General features: G+C 39.0%; 1 protein-coding gene across 4 annotated transcripts in view; it reads left to right on the top strand.

Moving 5' to 3' along the window:
* The window catches only part of Tsc22d2 (TSC22 domain family member 2), a 51,351-nt gene extending 37,921 nt beyond the window's left edge, over positions 1 to 13,430 (top strand). For 2 of the 4 annotated variants that reach the window (XR_008216269.1, XR_008216270.1), the window contains 2 exons: positions 6,069 to 6,120; positions 6,751 to 6,812. Coding sequence is in view for 2 of the 4 variants with exons in the window: in XM_052730005.1 (XP_052585965.1) it covers positions 6,069 to 6,120; positions 6,751 to 7,011 (313 nt within the window). In the remaining 2 variants the exon portion in view is untranslated. Of the gene's footprint in view, positions 1 to 6,068; positions 6,121 to 6,750 lie in introns of all 4 variants that reach the window. The other 2 variants (XM_052730005.1, XM_052730006.1) reach the window with 1 other exon arrangement.
* Positions 13,431 to 21,320: the final 7,890 nt, after the last annotated feature.

Raw genomic sequence — 21,320 nt, forward strand, 5'->3', positions numbered from 1 at the left:
TTTATATTAGTAGAATTTATGGTCAGTTTTCAAAATATATAAAATTTTGAATGCTCAGTTTAATTTTACCTCTCCATATATGTATGTGTTTTCCTAGGAATAGAACCGAGGACTTCACATAGGCTGAGCAAGAACTATAATTATAATCACTTAGCCATATTTTCTTCTTAACCCAGAAATTTGGATTTGCATTTGTCTGGAGATTAGTTCTACATGAATTTTACTTTTTTGGACTCCTTTCAGGGGGGAATTAACTGTTAAACTGTGTATTTTAGGCCGCTGTGAGCTGGAGAAATAGTCTTCCCCAGGAAGAGCCCACCAGTTGATTATCCATCACCAAATAGCCTTGAAAACATACATCCAAGTAAAAACATATAAACTGAGCAAGTTGTACTTAGAGTATCGTGTATGTGTGTAAGTGTGCATGTATGTAACACCCAGCACTTAGGCAGAGGCAGGCAGATAGATCTCGAGGTAAGGCCAGCCTGATCTACAGAGTGAATGCCAGGATAGCCAGAACTACACACAGAAACCCTGTCTTGAAAAACAACAGCAAAAATAAAAAGAGGCCATGAATTTGAAAGAGAACAAGGAGTGGGAATACATGAGGCTTTGGAGGGATGAAACAGAAGGAGGAAATGGTATAAAGTATATTTAACCTTCAGTCTTGCTGAATTGTAAGTTAATTAGACTTACTCTTTTGCAATCAGCACCTTACACTTGTGTTTTCTGTCTTAAAAAAAATAACTGTGCATTTCTTAAAAAACAGGCAAAATGCTTCCTGGGTTTGAATTAATGTTTTAGTGATACTATTATTGTATCTCTTCTATTAAGAAATGGTAGGAATAAAGTCGGTATAAAGAAAGTAGATGATTTACTTTCATCATATGACTTCTGAGTGGTGTAGGACTTAGCTCCTAACAGGTAGCTTCCTCCTGTCATGATTGGTAAAGAGTCACTTTTACCTGATTTGCAGAAGAAAGCTTGGGCACAAAGAATCAGGATGGCCAACTCAAAGTAATTAATTCTAATTACAGAATATTTGATTCTGTAATTTCAAGAATTCCTTTACTGTATTTGTCACTGTGAATGTGACTCCACAGAAAATTAGAAGGATCTTTGAGTAAAAGCATGGTAACTTTTCTACACTTTCCTTTTTACAGATACATAGAATTTTAACTTATTAACTCTGACAGACCAGAACATTTTAGTTCTTATCAAATAGGCAGACTGTGCTGCCTGTCCAAAGATCACTGAGCAAATGCCCTTTCTAAGAAGTTACCTCCCTTATTCTGAGAGCGGAACTACTTCTGGGAATGTGCTAGATAAGATAAATAACATGTTACAAACACTGTTTAATCTTTGGATCCATGCTCACAGTTTCACAGCTAACATTTGGTGTTTATTTAAAGCACTCTTTAACATACACAGCTCAGGATTTATTTAGGTCACTATAGATAGGTGCTTTCTTTCACATAGAAAGAAAAGTCATGTATTTTGACATTAGGTCTAGGTTTGAAATCTACCATTGTAAGTTACCTGGCCTTAGTTGCCTCATTTATAGAATGAGGGTGTTACCCAGGCTTATTGATAATTATAGGCCTGCTATAAAATAAATTGTGATAAACTATTCTTTCCTCTGCTTTATCATTTTCTTCACTGCACTTAAATAGAAAAAAGACCGGAGACTGAATAGTAAAACTATGTTCACTTGAAGAAATACTTTTGCACTGCTCTTTTATTGTTTCTGTTCTTAGTTTAGACAGGTAACTATACTGTGCCAGTCTGCTTTATTATAGATAAAGCAAAAGGTACTTCTCATGATGTTTGAAAAAGTGAAATCAAGTTAGATGACCTTGTCTTCACTGATTGCACTTGTAAAGTCCAGGTTCTTTCTGCCCTCTTATCTTCTCAATGAAGCTACACGTTCTTAATCATGACCACTTGCTAAAGAGTAAGGACACCTGGGAAGAAAAGTAGCTGGTAGGAGTCAGCTGGCATGAATTAGAATGACATGAAAAGCCACACTACCTATTGTAGCATGGTTACATTCAAGTGACTCCTGCCTTTTCTGTTTCTAAAACTGTAATTAGCTTTATTTGAACACTGAATTCAGGGCTAAGTATGTAGCTGGTAATTCTTATCTTTCCACAGCCCTATATTTTTGTTCACTGCCTCTGTGTCTAGAACTTTCAACATGTTGATAAATGCTGATCAAGATTTTTTTCCCTAAAAGACTTTGCCCATAATTGAAAATTATCCTTTGGCTTTATTTTGCACTTCTAGTTTATAATAATAACTTAAGCAAGAAGATTCTGAGCGCTTCATTTCTTCAGTATTTCTGGCAATGATTATGGCACTTGGTTTAAACAGACTTACTTCAGTTTGTGTGTGTGTGTGTGTGTGTGTGTGTGTGTGTGTGTGTGTGTGTGTGTGTGTACACATGTGTGGACCACCCCCAGTCTTACATTGCATTTATTCAGACACTACATTTAAGGGTACCTAATTGTATAATGGGTAGACAAACTATATGAACAGATTGCAAAAAAGAAAGACAGAAGAGATTTCTTTGAGGAGCTTAAAATTTGAAACTGATTAAATATCAAAATATGATATGGTGAATGTAATAATAAAAAAAATCAAAGTACAAATCAACATTAAATGAAGAAAAGTTAAAGGGAGATATATCCTGCTTCATTGATCAGTCATAATTTTAAGGAAGGTAAATCTCTGGGCTGAACACCACAGAAAACATTACCTTCTTTGGAACTGTACTTAAGGCAACAGTATTAGTATCTTCATTAAAAATCTGACTACTTAAATGGTGGTTCCCAAAACCTAAGTTTCTATCAGAATCACCCAGAGGGGTTATTAAGATATATTAACTGTCCTCATTCCAAGAGTATCTAATTCAGTAGTTCTTAGGCAGATCCAGATATATCCATTTCTAGCAAGTTAAAAAGAACTTCACTTGGAAAACTAGTTTATCTAAATTCAAAGAATTTTAATGGCTTCCTAATACAAGCCATTAGTTGTTTGAAATCAGATTACTGCCATTTCTAATTACTGTCAGAATGCATTTGAGCTCTTATGTATCAGGCACTGTTTACTTCTCTAAAGATAATGGAACGTCCCATTTACTAGTATTAGGATAGTAAAAATAATCACTACCTTGCATTGATCATTCAGTGTGCCAGAAACTATGCCAAATAGTATGTAAACTCATTTAATCTTCAGAGGATTAGGACATAAAATGCTTATTTGAGGTGGAAAAAAAAAGTCAAGAAACTAATTTCCCAGGATTCACAATGAGTAAGTAAGTATATTGAGGAGCTAGAATTTGCTCTAGTGCTATAGTACCTTCTACACCATCTAAAATTAAAAGTGCATATATTGCAGGACCAGAGGGGGATAGAATAGCTGACTTTACTCTAGGACAGCAAAGATACCACAAAATACATGGCCCTGAGTGCCATAAAGGACAAGGGAAAGCCACATGAATTGGAACTACAGATTTCTCCATCTGGGGGAGCAGTATCTGCAAAGCCAAGGAAACCTGAAAAAACATGTAACAGATTACAAATATTACATAAGACTAAAATACATTTTTAAAAAAAGGATAGGAAACCATCTACAGCAAAACTCAAAGTCATGAAGAATAACAACATTGGGGAGCCAGAGGCCAGCCCTGGTCCACATAGTTTCAGGCCAGCTGGGGTTACATTTTGATACCCTGCATTAAAAAAATAAATAAATAAATAAGCTGGGCGGTGGTGGCGCACGCCTTTAATCCCAGCACTCGGGAGGCAGAGCCAGGCGGATCTCTGTGAGTTCGAGGCCAGCCTGGGCTACCAAGTGAGTCCCAGGAAAGGTGCAAAGCTACACAGAGAAACCCTGTCTCGAAAAACCGAAAAAAAAAAAAATAGAATTAGGGTTTTGATTGGGGCCTTGTGTTGTTTATTCTTCTCCTGTAATTTTTATTCACTCTTAAGCCAGTGGTTCTCAAGACAGGGTCAGGCAGCAGAATCAGCATTTTCTGGGCACTTATTAGAAGTTCCATTTAGAGCCCAGCAATCTGTTTTTACTAGACCTCCAGATGACTGGTCCATTCTGGTTTGAGAATACTGTACTTGGTATTGAATTGTTGAGTATTATTTAAATAGTTGTAATTGTGTCTATGACTGAAACAGAATTGAAATGTTAATACCTGACAGAATACTTTTCTTCAACATGATCCTTCTATAGCTTACAAATCTGTATCTTCTGTTGCTGCAAAGAGATCAGTCAAGACAAGGGTTTGTTAGGTCAGCATTCAAAATGTAGCATGCCTATTAGTCCTTAGCTGTAGTATGACTTGTAAACTTATTGACTGATTTTAATTAACAAGAAAAGGAAGTAAAAAAAAAAACCTTTCATAATTTTTAAACTGTTAATGTATAAAACTGGTATTAACACTTTAAAGTACTCTTCTTAAACCACATGTATCAAAGGAATAGGATGTATTCACACCGTGAAATTACTTAAAGTAACTCTTTCTTGGTTGAAGTAATAATCCAGAAAGTATAAACTAGGATTCTCAAGCAAGTACTTGTCTTAATGCTTATCTCCATCTTTATTTGTGATTTTTTTTATTATTTTAGACTAAATAAAGCCTTATATATTATATAGTTGGTCAGTAATTTAGTTTCACATAATCTTACTTTACTTTGCACATGTCTCTCTAGGAACTGAAAACGCAGCTTATAGACAGTTTTGAGATCTTTGATCTTAGCATCAGCAAAAAGCTAAATAGTACATTATGACCAATGTTGTTAGTGTTCAAATAGACAGCATTTTCTGTGCGTTGGCTGCACGTACCAAAGAGTTAGAAAAGGCAAGTCCAATGAAGCTTAGACACGGACCCCATTTTACAGATGGGGAATTAAGGTATAGGAACATTAAATGAATGAGTGAATGAGTAGTAGAACCTGGCATGATAGCCTGACCTACGTGGATTAGAACCTCAAAGGCACAACTACATGGAAAAGAGTGTTTCTGAGCCTCAACCTGGAATAATACCAACAGCCCGTACCATTCAAAGTAAAGTACTCTTCAGATACTGTAAATAGTACTTAGTAGTGTTTTATTCAAAAATTATTTTTAAAGACCTTTTTTGTGTTGATTCAAGGAAGCATCAGATTTTCTTTTACAAGACTAGTTTAAAAACAAAACATTTCTTCTGTCTTTTAAAAACCTAATAAAATATAAACGAGTGTATAGATTCTTGATACTTTTACTACTTAAAAGATAGGTGAAGCCGGGCACGGTGGCACACGCCTTTAATCCCAGCACTGGAGGCAGAGGCAGGCGGATCTCTGTGAGTTCAAGGCCAGCCTGGTCTACAGAGTAAGTTCCAGGATAGGCTCCAAAGCTACACAGAGAAACCCTGTCTGGAAAAAAAAAAAAAAAAGATGAGTGAATATAAACTATTAATTATTTAATCTTCTGTGTCATTTTATAAATGCCCAGGTAGTATTTGAACTTGTGATGTATACTTAGTAGCTAGACAACTTTGAATTATTTTCAAGAAAAACACACACTTTCAAGTAACTTATAATCAAAGTACCTACATGGGTCTACCAGAATGTTGAGTTCCATTTTAACCAGCCCTTCCAAAATTCTCTGAATTCTCTTTAGAAGCTCTTCCTACATACTTAAAAACCAGATGTTTAAAATATAAAATTGATAGAAATAAAGTCATCATCTGAATTTTAATGTATTAAGGCCACCAAAAAGAAAACTCCTAATTGAAATTTGGAGTAAGTTTTAAAGTGGCATATGTATGTCATACACAAATTATGAATATTGGGATTATAAGGATTTTTAGAAGTCAGCCATGTACCAAAATCCTCATGTAAAAAAGTTGAATCTCTGAATACTGAATTGCAAAAATACACTTGATAAGTTATTTTTAAATGATCACATTTGATATTGGGTAAAACACAAATGTCTTTTTACATTATTCTAAGATTTGGAAGGATGGTTAAATTTTTAAGGATAATTTAATGAAATATTCTAATTTTTTCCAGTGCATCTGGGGGCGGTGTTGTAGCCATTGACAACAAAATAGAACAAGCAATGGTAAGTAGGTTCACAGTTGTCCTTTCACTTCACTGGTGGTCAAGTCCAGATCACAGAAACCTAATTTCTTTAAGCCAGAAATTACCTTCTTTGATATCAAGATTTAGAAGATGCTAGAACATTGAAAATTTCTAGTCCACATGTACTAATTTCGTAAATTGTCCTTCCATCTGATCACGTCATACTTTGTGTGTCACTGTGGGACGGGAGCATACATAAGTCAGTACAGTATGTATTCATCTGAAAAGCATCAGCTTTTGGTCCATTTAAAGTGTTGGCTATGTGGCACTTCAGTCTCTAAAATAGCCCTGTGACTAGTTTATTAGCAAGCAGCTTTCCATTGGAATATTACTCCTTTGTTGTTTCTATCCAACATCTTAAATGCTCATTCTAAACTTTGGGATGAAAGAGTACTTGCTATATATACTAGTTGGGAAAGAGACTTTTTCCACCCCATCTCCTACAGGCCCAGTCAGGATATAGTGGAAACATTGAAAGCATGAGGAGAAAATTGCTTTTAAAAAACAAAAATAAAAAAACCACTTAGTGTTTATAAGGTACCCAGTCTAGAACTAAGTAGCTCCTTGTTTCTCATAAGTCTTTTGACATTCCTAATTTTGTTTTTCACAGGATCTGGTGAAAAGCCATTTGATGTATGCAGTAAGAGAAGAAGTGGAAGTTCTAAAGGAGCAAATAAAAGAATTAGTGGAAAGAAACTCTTTACTTGAACGAGAAAATGCACTGTTAAAATCTCTTTCAAACAATGATCAGTTGTCCCAACTCCCAGCCCCACAGGCCAATCCTGGTAGCACTTCTCAACAACAAGCAATGATAGCACAGCCGCCTCAGCCAACGCAACCTCCACAGCAGCCGAATGTCTCCTCAGCATAAAGCTTTCCTAAGCCTCAGTAAGGAAAAACTGAAAGCAATCTTTCCTTGTGTGCCACTGGTGTTCTTTCCACTTTCTAGAAAGCAAGTAGCCATGCTTGCTTCGGCTGTGTGCTTGGCCTTTTCAGTATTAGACAATCGTTCTCCAGGAGCTTTCCCTCTCTAAGATGTCCTGCCGCACTGTTGATGTCCACTTGTATGCCATCAGTACAGAGGAGAATACTAGACGGGGTTAAAGAAAGCGAGCAGTCTTCACGCTACATGTACGCATGAGTGGGATCTTTAAAAGTTTGGGTGGCTCTCCCATGTCTCTTATCACCCGTGGATTTACCTTGAGCCTTCCTGTCACATTATAAATAACAGTTCATCTAAAGAGCCACTTTTCTTTCAATATCAGTAACATTTGCCTACGTAAGTTTTCATTTATTTTGTGTTTTATTTATTACAGGGCTGCTATTTTCATAATGTACATGAACAATGTCACAGAACTTTTTTAATTTTTTTGAATAATTATAAGTATCAGTAAAGGAATTGAAAGACAGGATTACATTTAATAAATAAAACGTTTAGGCAATAATTGAACAAAAGAATCCTGGCACATTTCTAACACTAATGGCAATTTACCGTTGGTATTTATTTTCACTAGTAAAGATCCAGCTTGAATGTAAATTTTGTATAGTGTAAGTATGAAAAACACAGTGCACCTGTACAGGTAGTCACCAGTTATTGTGATATAATAAATAATTGGGCTATTTTCATGAAGAAAACTTTGTTCATTTGTTTCTACTTTCTAATAGAAATTGCCACGATTCCTCTGCTTTTCAACATTTCGTATGACTTTTTTTTTTTTTTTTTTTTTTTTTGGGTGGGAATAAAAAAGCTGTGAAATTGTTCAACCTACTTTGTAACCAAAGAAGCAAAGCTGTGTAATGGAGTTTTGTTTTGTTTTATAATGCACATTCTTTATGTATTTTTATTTAGTGTTTTCTTGGTCACAATTTTCTTTGCTGTCTAGCATGATCTGCATGGCCTGTAATCTCTGAACCACTTTCGTACCTCATGTTTTTATCCAGCACTCTTATTGTACTGTGTACTAGTCTGTGAACAATGTCAAATAAAAAGAACGAACAGGTCGTATGGTGGAACTGAGCTAGTGTACAATGCACCAGTTGTACAAAAACAAAAATGAAGTGAGCCATCTTTTGTTCATTTAAAATGGTGTTTTGAATTTCATATGCAGAAAACGTTTTGTTACATTGCAGATTTTAATGTATTTAATAAATGCAACATGCAGATTAAGTGCAGTGTATACTGAGTATTTAAATTAAAATGTACATTTCATAAATACAGTTTCAAGAGAAAGCATCATTTTGTGTATACTAACACATTTAAGTGTATGTCAGAAATTGATGTAAAAATATATATTTTAACACATTTTCTGAAATTAAACTACAGTTTTGTTCAAATATTTGGCTCTATATGTGTTCAGAATTTGACTAGATTTGTATTTTCACAGTTTAAAATAATTCCTTAAATGAAAACCCATGATGTTATTAATGACAATGGTAGTTCTTAAATTTTCAAAGTGAAGTAATTTAAAGAACACAAGAATGGTGAGCAATATTTGTACTCAATATTCATATTATGTTAACAATATAAATAGGAAATCCTCGTCTACCAAAACTTTTACTTGAATTCAGAAAGGTGCCTGTAGAAATTAACATGTCCTGTATCGGTAGCCCACTAGCTAATTCAGTCTTAATGAGAAACAGTAGTTAGCTCTCCATGTTAGAAGAGGTTAAATGTTCAAATGTTCTGTATCTATTTGAATCATTCTAGCGTCAAACGAAAGTCATAAAATTGAAACATACATGAGATTACCAAATATTTTATATTCTAGTTGTGCTACAGGAAATAATGCTCAGTAAGCAAAATTTTCATGTTAATTAGTAACATTAGAAATACTTAAAAGAACTAGATAAGTGTAAACTTGAATATGTATAACCCTAAAGATGCAAAGTGAGATTCTCATAGAGCCACCGTGGGCAAGATAGGATGTGAAACTGCTGTTGGAATGTGAACCCGAAGATTCTCTTGGTGCCCTTCCAGTGCTAATAGTGCGGTACTTCATTCAAAGAAGAACTGGCACTAGAAAAAGGTTGCAGGAGGAGACAGTTAAATGGCAGACTGCTGCCCAAGAATGCACAAGATCTTCCTGGCACTGGAAAAAAAAATTAGTGTGATTTTTGTGATGATAAGAAACGAGTTTTTATTCTAGGGCTAGAAAAACACAAAATGTAATAGTCACCAAGGAAATTGGTATTTTACGGTTTAAAATGGTAACAGCAATTGCCACTACTACTATTCTTTAAGGAGGCAGGTGGGGAGTCTTAGAAAATGGTTAACAAAAAATAAAATTGGTTCCAAAAGGATTAACCTCCAGTAAACTAAAAAATATAAGTGATTTTAATCAGTTATTACATCTTTTAAATAGCAGGAGTTAATGTAGAAAGTAAAGTGGGCTTTCCTGTGTTCTCCAGGATGAAATTTGGCAATGTATATTAAGAACTTTAAATAATAAACTAGCTCAGTGGCGTGATGCTTAACTCAAGGTGCAGTGTTCAAAAAATGCAAGCATGTGCCTGTCCTGTGTGTCCACTCCTTCCCTTGGAACTCAAAAGTTTTATTGATCACCTACCCTGTCCCCTACTTAAAGTTGTCCAATGAAGTTTACATATAAATCTGTTCCCATTTCCATGAGGCACATTGAACTCGAGAGACAGGAACAAACGTGGGCCAAGTATTGTGCTTTTGTTTGGAAATAATTGAATTTGAATTATTTCTCCCTAATTGATTTGTTTAGGATCTTCATTTGGATTAGATCTCTGTTGGGGTTAAAGTCTCCAAATATGTAGAACATCAAATAGTTGAAATTCCAATTTGGGGCAAGTCTTACAGGAATGTAATCCACCTTTAATTTTTTCAGTCTCAGCCTATAGACCAGGTGCTATTACATAAGCTTTATGTTGGCTTAATTTTCTGATATGGTAATGCATGTACAATTGGAACCTAACTTTGCCCAGAGAAAATTATTTTTAGGTAGTCCTAATGTAATCTTAAAATGTATCCAGCAAAACAAAAATGTGTAGGGAGTTGGAGAATCAAGCATTTAGCTTTTTTAACTGTTAGATGAAGCTGTTTGGCCCTCGTGACAAGTCCTTCATGATGGATGTGTTTAAATTCTCTTCAGTGATTCTGTTGAAAGGGGAAGCCCTATCAGAATTCACAATTAAATTGAGGCTACACAAACCAACCAGTACAGTGAGACAAATCCAGTCAAGGGTGGATTGCTTAGGGGTTTCCTGAAATGAGTCTTGAAGGTCACAAGAGCCAAGAGGAAGAAGGGTGTTCCAAACACAAGAAAAGCCTGCTCAAAGTTCTCAAAACAAACAGGGCTCCTAAAGAGCACAGAACTTTGTGGGAGAGAAACAAGAAATAACTGCCCCATCAGTGTTGGTAGTTTGGCACTATTCACAAACAAGAATGACTCGTTGGATGATGGCTAGTGGGATGTGCTCAGTTCAGTTCAATGGTAGAGTGGTGGGTGGAAACGAAGCAAATAATTTAGAAAAAATCCAGAAAAGTGAGAGCATTCCATGGGGAAATTGAAGTTTATTGAAGTTGAGTATTCCTCTACCCCTTTTCAGTGAATATTCCACTCCATGTCAGCACTTTGTTTTGTTCTCTTGTTTCTTTGAGGAAACATCTCAGCCAATACTGGAAAGTTCAGTCAGTCTTATGTCCAGTAGCCATGCATCTCTGCAAAATTAATGTCTTTGTTTCCCATTGAAGGAATTGCAAGAATTTGACAAAAGAGTGAGGCAAACAGAGGAACTTGGTCACTCTGCCTCTGTAAATTCAGCCCAATGGTAAACAATCCTCTGGTGACGGGTGTCACCATAATTCCATAGCCTCTTGCTCTCTGAAGAGATAGTATGAATTCTGACTCCAGTGCAGGCGCTGACATGTAAGGATAGGTTTTCCATTAGCTTTGCCTTTCATTCTCTAACATAGGTCAAACCCACAGCCTTCACGTCCATACTCTGTTGATGGAATAACAGACTTTCTCTCCCACCCCCTGCTTTAAGCCCCTAATAATTCATGTTTCTGTTTTCTATGCTAATCACTTCTGGTGTTTATTTGCACCAGTTGGCAAACTGACATTCCAAGGTACATCCCTGTCTAGTATTTCCATACCAGGTTACGAATTTCTCCATCTAAATCTCTAAATGCACGTCTTTTCTATATAAGTGAAGAGTTATACAAGTGTGCTCTTAGTGGACTATTTGGTCTGCCATGTTCAAATGTAGAAATTGCTAAAAAGTACTATAGAAAGCAGTGTAAAGTTCACAGACCTGTACTTTGTCTTTCTTCTGAGTTTTAATGTATTTGTGAGAAAAATCGGCAGTCGTTTAGGATTGGTGATTGGTGATGGCAAGATAAGCTGTTATTTCACACTGGCACAGTCCACTTGGACACTAAATTTGTTCAACATGATTGGATAGTGAGTTAGCTTTAGTTTTCCTTTTCTTACCAGGGGAACTGATAAAGTAGGCAGTTTGGAGTATTTTCTGACTGCCCAGTGTCGTGGATCCAGAGTCCCTGTGTTTACAGACTAGAACCTGCCCACAGAAGCCATAATGTTCCTCTGAAAGAAGGAAGGAAAGGAGATGTGCTAATTTTAGAAAAATGATTGAAGTTTCAGACAAGCCAAATGACACACTTCAGCTTCTTCATAATGAAAGTTGAGGTCACTTGTAGGTCCAACTGTTTGCATGCTTTCATTATTTCCATAAAACAACTGTAAAGTGCTCTTGCCCACTGCAATCCAAAATGTCTTCCAGATCACAGTGTCTACTGTTATTTCACAAGCAATCAGCTCATCTATAGCTAGATAAACCTGAAGACAGCAGACAAGGTAGCATCTCCCGCCCATGGCATGTGTGATGCTAGGCCAGCGTCTAGTTCTAGCTCACTGAGAAATAAAATTTGCAAATCTCTTGATAAGGTTGTAGTCTTTCTTACATAGACAAATATACATGCTGACGTTTTGGGAAATAATTTGGGCTTTATTTCTTAGAAACATTGGAAAGCAATTCGATTCTATCTCAACTTAGGTGCTTACCCCTATACTGAATGTTTGAGAACAGAAAGCTGTGTAGGGCGTGATCTGTGCCCCCCAAGAGCTCATCATCCAATGAAAAGTGGAAGCTGCTGTACCATGTTGCTTCTCCAGAATAAATACAGTTTATAGACCTTGTGTCCTTTGTTAGATGAAAGTAGTAATTTGCTGTGTCATGCGAAACCCCTTGCCATTGCCCGGAAATAACTAAGTCACCAAAAAGCTTTAGCAAAATTAATCCTGGAAGAGGAGACCAGGCAAAAGGAGACTTTCCACACCGATACTGAGCCTGGGAGTTGCCCCTAAAAAAGAACTAATCTGAGAGAAGTTTACACATTTTTAATACTCTCAGTTTGTAGATAATGGATCTAATTTAACCTAATGACTAGAATTTACATGTCATGAATTACATTGTGTCTTGTCTCACAAATAAATGCATTTTTGGCTGTCTTAACCAGCTATCATTCAATGAATGAAGTTAATAACTCAGGTACCTGATGCCAAAAATAAATCTCTAATAGAACTGAGAATTCAGAGATAAATACAAGGCTATGTGTTAAGTAAGTGATAAGCCTTACAGTTCCCATCAGGGTGGGAAGAATGGCTTAGTCAACAGGTAGTATTGAGACAGTGTAACCTTGGACAAAAAAAAAAAAAAGGTAAGCTTAGCTCTCTCACAAAAATTAAAACTTCCAGCTCCACTAGAAGTGAGTCTTCTGCTTTGTGAAATTCAAAGCCTTGATAATGCATGAAAGTGAGTAATTTTACAAATAAGTTATGAAGAGCTGCTCAGCCCTGGCAAAGCAAAGCGCACATGAAACACACTATCTCAGATCCAGTTGGTGAGCATTAGACACATAGGATTAAGAGCTGACAAGTCTGGGAAAACAGGAATCTGACATTATACAAGTTTGCACAGCCACTTTTCAAGGCAGCTGGGGAATTGAACTTTTAGATGCCCTGTGACCCAATGGTTCCAATTTCTAATATCTACCCTTAAAACACACACACGTGTTCACAAGGCAGCTTGTAAGAGTATACAGTTGGAAAAATCAAAATCCACCAAGATAATGGAATATGCTCAATGCTATAAAATATTAGGTATCAGAAAAAGAATGAAGAAGTAGAAATGTGTGCTGACAGTAGATCTCTAGGATGCAATGTTAAATTTGTTAAAAGTTTGGGGGGGAAATACATGTAATACACATTTTACTGTTGATGTTTAAAAAAAAACATGCCATACACAATACTGTATAGTGTACTTCTGCAAATCCCTATCTGTGTACAATATAAATATAGAGAGAAGGTTTGGAAGGGTACTAACCAAGCTGTTTACAGTAGTTTGGTGGTGTGCGTTAGCTTAAACTGTAATATTTAATGTTTTTGAATCTGCATTCATGTACTGTTTGTGTAATGACAAATTAATAAATTAGAAATAAAATGAAATAGAAAGTGTTTTCCTCTTCTCTACTGCTAATAATATCTCCCCCAATGTCCTGGGTCTCATGTTCAGCCTCCCTCCTTGACTGCTGTCCCAGGAATGTTTTTCCACCCCTCACCTCCCACCCACACACACTGCTTTCATATCACCCTCTCCTCTGGATTACTCATGTAAGTATATAATAAGTGATAAATAAGAAGTAACACTCCTCCCCTAACCAAGTCTGTTCCTCCCCCCTACCCCCACCCTGCTTCTTCCTTTGCCTCCCACGCTGTACTGAGCTGCCATGGCTATGCCGTCTGACCTCAGCTCCTCAGCACCACTGAAGCTGTTCTTGCCCAGAGGCCACCAACGCTCCTTTGATGCTGTCAACCCCAGTGTTCTTACTGGAGTACTGTGCCTAATTCCTGATTATCATTTCATTGACATGGGATATCATTTCCATTTCTTTTACTTTTCCTCACTTATTATTAAGTCCTCTTTATTTTTAGGGGTGTCTCTTTTAAAGCATATAGCTGATTTTTTAAAAATGTTTTAAACCCAATTTGTCTTGCTTTGGTTTTTTGAGACAGGGTTTCTCTGTGTAGCTGTGCGCCTTTCCTGGATCTCGCTCTGTAGACCAGGCTGGCCTTGAACTCACAGAGATACGCCTGCCTCTGCCTCCAAGTGCTGGGATTAAAGGCGTGTGCCACCATCGCCCGGCTCTAACCCAATTTGTCTTTTAACAAGTGAATTTAATCCATTCCCATGTATCATCATTGCTGGCATGTCTCGAGTATTTTGCCATCTAATTTTTGTGTTTGTGTTTCTCTTTAAAAAACTTTCTGAGACCTTCCTCATTTTCCCCTCTCTTGGTTTATTCAACTGATAGTTTTTATTAATTTCTTCCCCCTTTTATTGCTGGAAAGTTATACATCCCGTGTCCACTCACCCTAGTGGTTATTTTACCATTTTCTTTATCACTAAATTGTGGAGATCCTCAGTCATATGCAGAAGAAGTAGTCGAGTAAATGCCCATGTACCCACCACCCAGTTTAAACTGTATCTGCTCATGGCCAATCATATCTACTAGTGTTTCTATCTACTTCTATGATGTTCTGGATTATTTTGAAGAGAGCCTAAGATACCCTAGGCTTCACATTTACTTCACACCAAGACTTTGTAACCATATAATTGCACTACTCAAAATGAGCAATCCATTTGTCTCATAGGAAATCTAGCCAGTGTTCACATTTCCCTGCTTGTCACTTTTTTTTATAGTTTATTTGTTTGAATCTGGATCAAAGGAAGGAATGACTGCACATGGTAAGTGGTTGTCTTGCCTCTAAATCTTTTCATCGGGAGGGTCCATGCCCCCCCTCAAATCTCTAATAATCTGAGTTATTTTCCTGTGGCTGTTCCTGAAGCTTGAGTTTTCCTGGTAGCATTTTTGTTGAGTCCTCTGTCCACTGTAATCCTCAATCAGATCTTAAAGCTTAAACAGATTCAAATTTATATTTTGTCAGAATGTATTCAAATATAATACTTGCTGTATGCTTATGCCTGGTTGCCCCTATTCTGTGATATAGGCATCGCTGATAGTTGTTCCCTGTGCCTGTGAGTCCTGTTAGGCTTTCTCTCACACTCCTCAAAAGAGAAACTTGTCCTCTTTATATATGGTTTGGATGAGATGTCCCCCATAGTCTCGGGCATTTGAATGCTTGGTCCCCAGTTGATGGCACTATTTGGGGAGGCTTAGACGCCCTGTTATATAGTCATCTAAAAAAGGCAGGGCCTTTATTCCTTCCTTTTACCTCCAGTGTCAAAATAATATATCAAGTTCCTACAAATGAATAAGACTGGTATCTTGCTCTGTGGGAGAATGAAGTGAGTTCATTTGGGTTGCCAAACCTCAGGTGCTTTATCGGGAGAAGCCAGGAAATAACTAAAGAAAAGATAAGTTGGCAATACAAAACAATTGGTCTATGCTCTGCTGAGTCAAGGACTGAGTAACTTCTGAGTCGGGAGCATTTTGAAAGAGAAGGGTTGCCATGAGTTGAAGGTCAGCCCAGATTACGGAATGGGACCCTATCTCAAAAAGGCAAAAAAAAAAAAAAAGTTACCATACTGAGAGGTAGGGACGTGTGGTGGTTTGGATGAGATGTCCCCCCATAGTCTCAGGCGTTTGAATGCTTGGTCCCCAGTTGATGGCACTATTTGAGGAGGCTTAGGAAATATGGCCTTGCTGAAGGAAGTACATCACTAAGGGCAGGCTTTGAGGTTTCCAAAGTGTGGTTCTGAGACATGAGCTCTCAGCTGTTCCACCACCATGCCTGCCTGCATGCCATCATGTTGTCATAGTGATGGGCTCTTATCCCTCTGGAACCCTAATCCCAAAGTAAAACAGTTTTGCCTTTTATGAGTTGCCTGGCTCATGGTGTTTTGCCACAGCAATAGAAAAGTAACTAAGACACAATGGGAAGCTCACATCTGGGCACAACTGGCACTGCTTGAAGAGAAACAGCAGCAGCTAGTAGCAAAGCAGTGGAAGCTGTCCAAGACGCCAGGGAGTCGCTACACAGACGAGCAGTCCTCTTTTACATGCTCACCCTCTGCCATGGCGACTGCACATACTTCTTTACCAGCTCACGAGCCAGAAAGCTCACTAAGAAAGACCACAAGGGGCGAATGACCTTCAACGTGTGCAAACTATTTCTAATCAAGGCAACTCGTGCTCAGCAACATTGGTACCCTTGGGTTCTGTTGCCTTAGTTAAGCAGGCCTCCACAAAGACCAATTTATCATCCTTTTGGACTTTCTCCAGAGACAGGGAAAGGACTCAGTGTCGGGCATTAGTTTAGTAATCTAGATTGTACAAGAACCTAGGTCTGTGTGGTCTTCCTCTCGTCCACTTCTCTTAGCTGGCGTTGGCTCCCTTTTTCTCAACTCTTCCATGCTGCTCCCAGTAGCCAACTACTCTTAAAACAGTCACTGAGAAAATGTGAAAAGGAGTCCATTTTCAGAATGAAAACGGGTGCCTTATAAACAGCCCTGTCTTATTGTCTGGAGAGAGTGAACAGTGGCGTTCCAAACCTGCGAGGTTTGGTTTGTTCGCTCCTGACCTAACTTCCGGAATCTACCCCAGCTCAGCATTCAGTAATGGCTATGATGCCAGCTGACTCATTTAGAAATGAGGCTTCCTGGAGGCACTCTCCTCTCAGATAATCACACCCTCAAACAAGCTTCTACCACGTCATTCCTGACTGCCAGTTCGGGGTGGGGAGCCCAGGCCCAGGAGACTTGGCATCATGCCTGAGACCTACAGAGGCTTGAAGAGCTTCGGGACCTGTGGGCAGGAGAGCATCAATGGGAAGGCAGAAGCTTAGCAATATGAGGTTAAACAGAAAGTGCCCTTTGCCCTTTGATAGCCCTCATTAGCACGTGAGCCTCAGGGCTGCATTCTCTGGGATCTACTTTCGTATTTACAGTCGTATATCCTGGCACCGAGTACTCATATTAATGAATGAGTGAAGATTCACATGAACCTTATACATTTTTTTTAATTCTTCAGCTTTCTGATCATTAAGCATAGGGGTAATAACTGACTCATGGGCTTGCTGTAGGGATTGAACAAGGTAAAACATATAAATCACTTAACTGGGACATTGGCCCCTCATGGCTGCTCTTGCTTTTCATTTTACTTTTCTGATTAAAGCCATGATCTTTTTCCTTGTCTTTTTTTTTTTTTTTTATGGGAGGCTCTGGAGAAAGACTGGGCAATTTACAATCCTTTTCACAAAACTTTCCCTCTTACCCCTTAGAGCCTCACCACTACCCCAAGGCTTGGGACAGCAAGTATTTGCTCATTTGACAAGTGTGGAGACATGTTTAAAGAGTCTAGAGAGCTTGTCGTCTGCCCAAGATCTAGATTCCAAGGAACCCGGAATGCCATTCTTCTCCCCATTGTGCTTGAGTGGGTTCAGACTCAAGGAAGGAAAGCGTGTTTTCTAAAGCAAGCCTGCTGAAGCTGGACCTGGTTCCTGCTCTTGACATCGATGAATCTTGGGGTCCGTAGTTAAGAACTGGCCATTCAGGATGAGCAGAATACAGGTAACACGTGACAACACACCCTGCATCCAAGCAGACTGCAATCAGTTCTCTGAAATCAGTGCTGATTGCTTATTCGTCAGGAATGTGGGTTTTCAAGCCACGTGTGGTAACTCACACCTATAATCTCATCACTTGGGATGCCGAGACAGAATGTCAAGCTGAGGCCAGGCTGATCTATCTAGTGAGTCGATGCCAGCCTGAGCTATATAAAGAGACCCTGTCTTAAAAAGAAAAGATTTTTAAGATATTTATTTTTTAAACAGTAGGGTGTACTTTTTTTTTTAACGTGACAGTTTCTTTACTGTGTGTGTTGTTGGCTGTTTTTTACTCTTTTAGCTCTTTGGCTTTTGGGGAGCCCGCCACCCACACCCAAGTAAACACACATGGAGGCTTGTTATTACTTATGAATGCCTGGCCTTAGCTTGGCTTGTTTCTAGCCAGCTTTTCTTAAATTAGCCATCTACCTTTTGCCTCTGGGCTTTTTCCTTTTCTTACTTCTGTAATCTTACTTTCACTCTTACTCTGTGACTGGCTGTGTGGCTGGGTAGCTGTCCCCTTCTTTTCTCCTCTCCTTGTTCTCTTGCTCTTTCTTCTTTTCCTCCCAGATTTCTCCTTCTGTTTATTCTCTCTGCCTGCCAGCCCTGCCTATCCTTTCTCCTGCTGTTCAGCTCTTTAGACAAAGTAACACAGCTTCACAGAGTTAACAAATGCAACATAAAAGAATGCAACACATCTTTGTGTCGTTAAACAAATGTTCCACAGCATAAACAAATGTAATACATCTTAAAATAATATTCTGCAATACTTGTGAAGACTCATAAATACACCAAATAACAGAGAACAGGTTCTTGGGCCCTACCAGTCAGTGATTTGGGTTAGGATAAATGAAGTCGTCCACACATTACTTGTGAATTGGCAATTGCAAGGCTGGTAGCTACTTTATACAAGTTAAAAATAACAATTTACACCTTTTTCATAGACAAAACACCTGACTTTTAAGAAAATATTAAGGGAAATTTTTACTTATTCTTTCTTCCTTCAAGGGATTGTGTGGAGTTTTATACTAGATCTAAAAAAGAAAATTGGTTCGTGTTGCTAAGCTAAAAGACAGCAAATAAACAAGATATACTCATTAAATTGCTAAGAAATTTGAGACAGAAAGATGAAATCTTTGGATAAGACCAAGTCTGTGTAAAAAAAAAAAAAGTAGATTTGCTACTCAATAAAGGTGAAGGGACCCACTGTAACATACAGAAATAATCCCCAGGTCTTTCATAAGGACACATAAAGACAGGCCTGGTGGCATAGGTCTGTAACCCAGCTACTGAAGAGGCTAGGGCAGGAGAGCCACAGCTTCAAGGCCTGCTTGGGCTACAGAGAAATTTCAAAGCCAGCCTGGACAGCTTAGCCAGACCTTATGTCAAGATAAAGAAATATAAAGAGTGCTTGGGATATACCTCAGTGGTAAGCCCCTGGGTTCTATCCCAGGTAACACACACACACACACACACACACACACACACACACACACACACACACACACGTTCTGCTTAAGCTCCATGGTGGCATCTATAGTACTAATCCACCAAACGACCCTCTTCTATTTATGCTGTGGACCTCTGCCCAGACGACACATATAAAAATGAGGTCATCCAGCACTTCCTCCCTATTCTGCAGAGGCATGTCTGCAGGGCAACCACCTTCTCCTGGGTCCCCTTTCCACTTCAGAGCTACTGCCAAGGAGTCTCAGGGCCACAGCTCCACCTCTCCCTACCCTCCTCCCCTGCCCTCCCTTGCCCCTCCCCCAGCCCCTTGCTCTCGCCCTCCCTCTGCAGGTGTTTCTCTTCCACCTCAGCCCCAGACTGGCTTGCCTCTTTCTCAGGTGCTTCTGCTTGTGGGCCTGCAGATTGCTGCTCCTTAACAGCCTGCTGCTTGACCTGAAGCAGCTGCTGGACACCCACACACACTGAATGGTGAGTGCTGGAGCCCGTGCCCTTTCGTTATTGTGGTGGCTCACATGTGTCTAATATGGGGAAGGGTGTTCCCCATGGGGTTTCTACATTCAGAAACTAGGAGGAATACATCAACTGTCAATGAGCTTCCTTTCTTATCTAGATGTATTTCACTAACTCATTAATGCTATCTCCTCTGTCACACCGCTGAGAACCTTAGCAGAATGTTGACTGAAAGAGAAAGAGTGCACCTCAGTGTCTTGTTTAGTCTCTCAGCATTAAGCACATTGTTAGCTGTGGGCTTCTGCTAAGGAACCCTCTATCACAGGGGGTAAGTAAACTGCTTTCTATTTCTGGGCACGAGCTATGGGACACCTACCTGGACGCTAAAAGAAGCAGGGAACAAATTTTGCCTCCAGTCTTGGAGGAGATACAGTTCTCCTGATACCTTGGTTTGGGCTCTTAGAACTGAGACAGGATAATCCGTAGAAACTAATAGGCATTTTCATTTTACTTTACTTATTTGCTGAATTATTGTCAAGAAGAACCCCAGCTTCCCAACTCAAATGCTGCTCTTCCCTAGCTCTCTTTCTCTCCCTCCATGTTTTGTTTGTTTGGTTTTTGAGCTGAAGTCTTGCTATGTAACCCAGACTGATTTCCAGTTCTCTGCCACCATCCTGCCTCCACCTCCCAAGTGCTAGGACTACAGGTGTGCCCACAGTGCTCCACTCTATCTAAGCTTTTCTTCTCCTATTCATGCCCTTTTACCTCTAAGTAGGGGTTATTTCTGGAGACTGCCTTAAATTCTCACTCTACCTTTTTAGCCAGAAGCCTGGCTCTACTTCACAGCAGTAGACACACAATATCGAGCTGTAGTTTAACCATGTCTGATAAGGCCTACCTTACAAATAAATGACTTAATCCCTTCTTAAGAGCAATTTTTTTTTTTTTACCTTTTATTTATTTGGTGTGGACACGGGGTGGGGCTTGCTGCGCGCTGCTGCAGTGTGCTCCTGGAGGTCAGAGGTCCTTCCTGCCTGGGAAAAGGATTTGTTACCCACACAGTTAACCTAAGCTGATGTGTTTTTTTTGTTGTTGTTGTTGTTGTTTGTTTGTTTTTGTTTTTTCGAGACAGGGTTTCTCTGTGTAGCTTTGCACCTTTCCTGAAACTCGCTTTGGAGACCAGGCTGGCCTCGAACTCACAGAGATCCGCCTGCCTCTGCCTCCCTGAGTGCTGGGATTAAAGGCGTGCGCCACCACGCCCGGCTAAGCTGATGTTTTAAACCATCCCTGTGCTTGAGCCTCAGGGTAGGTTTGCACAGTAAGATCAGGATGGGGAGAGGGGGAGAAAGGAAGGCTGCCTTCTGGTGGAGGATCCTTGCTTGGCTCCCTTTGTGAAGCCCCTGCATTTGAATACCATAAATATAAAATTACCTCTTAAAATGTATTCATGTAAAACACAAAAACCAAAGATGAGTCTATTTTAAAAAGGTATCTTGACTCCTGCCAACGAAGCAGGTGTGCTGACTCCGGATAGTCACCTCTCCTGCTCCTAAAGATCCAATCCCCCAGTCTCATCCCCAGCTCTGCAGCAGAACACCTGCTGTGCTCTCCTCTTCCTCTCTGACCCCATCCCCAATGGATCACA

This window comes from Peromyscus californicus, unplaced genomic scaffold (assembly GCF_007827085.1).
Source record: "Peromyscus californicus insignis strain IS unplaced genomic scaffold, ASM782708v3 Scaffold_9__1_contigs__length_137607984, whole genome shotgun sequence".
Lineage (NCBI taxonomy): Eukaryota > Metazoa > Chordata > Mammalia > Rodentia > Cricetidae > Peromyscus > Peromyscus californicus.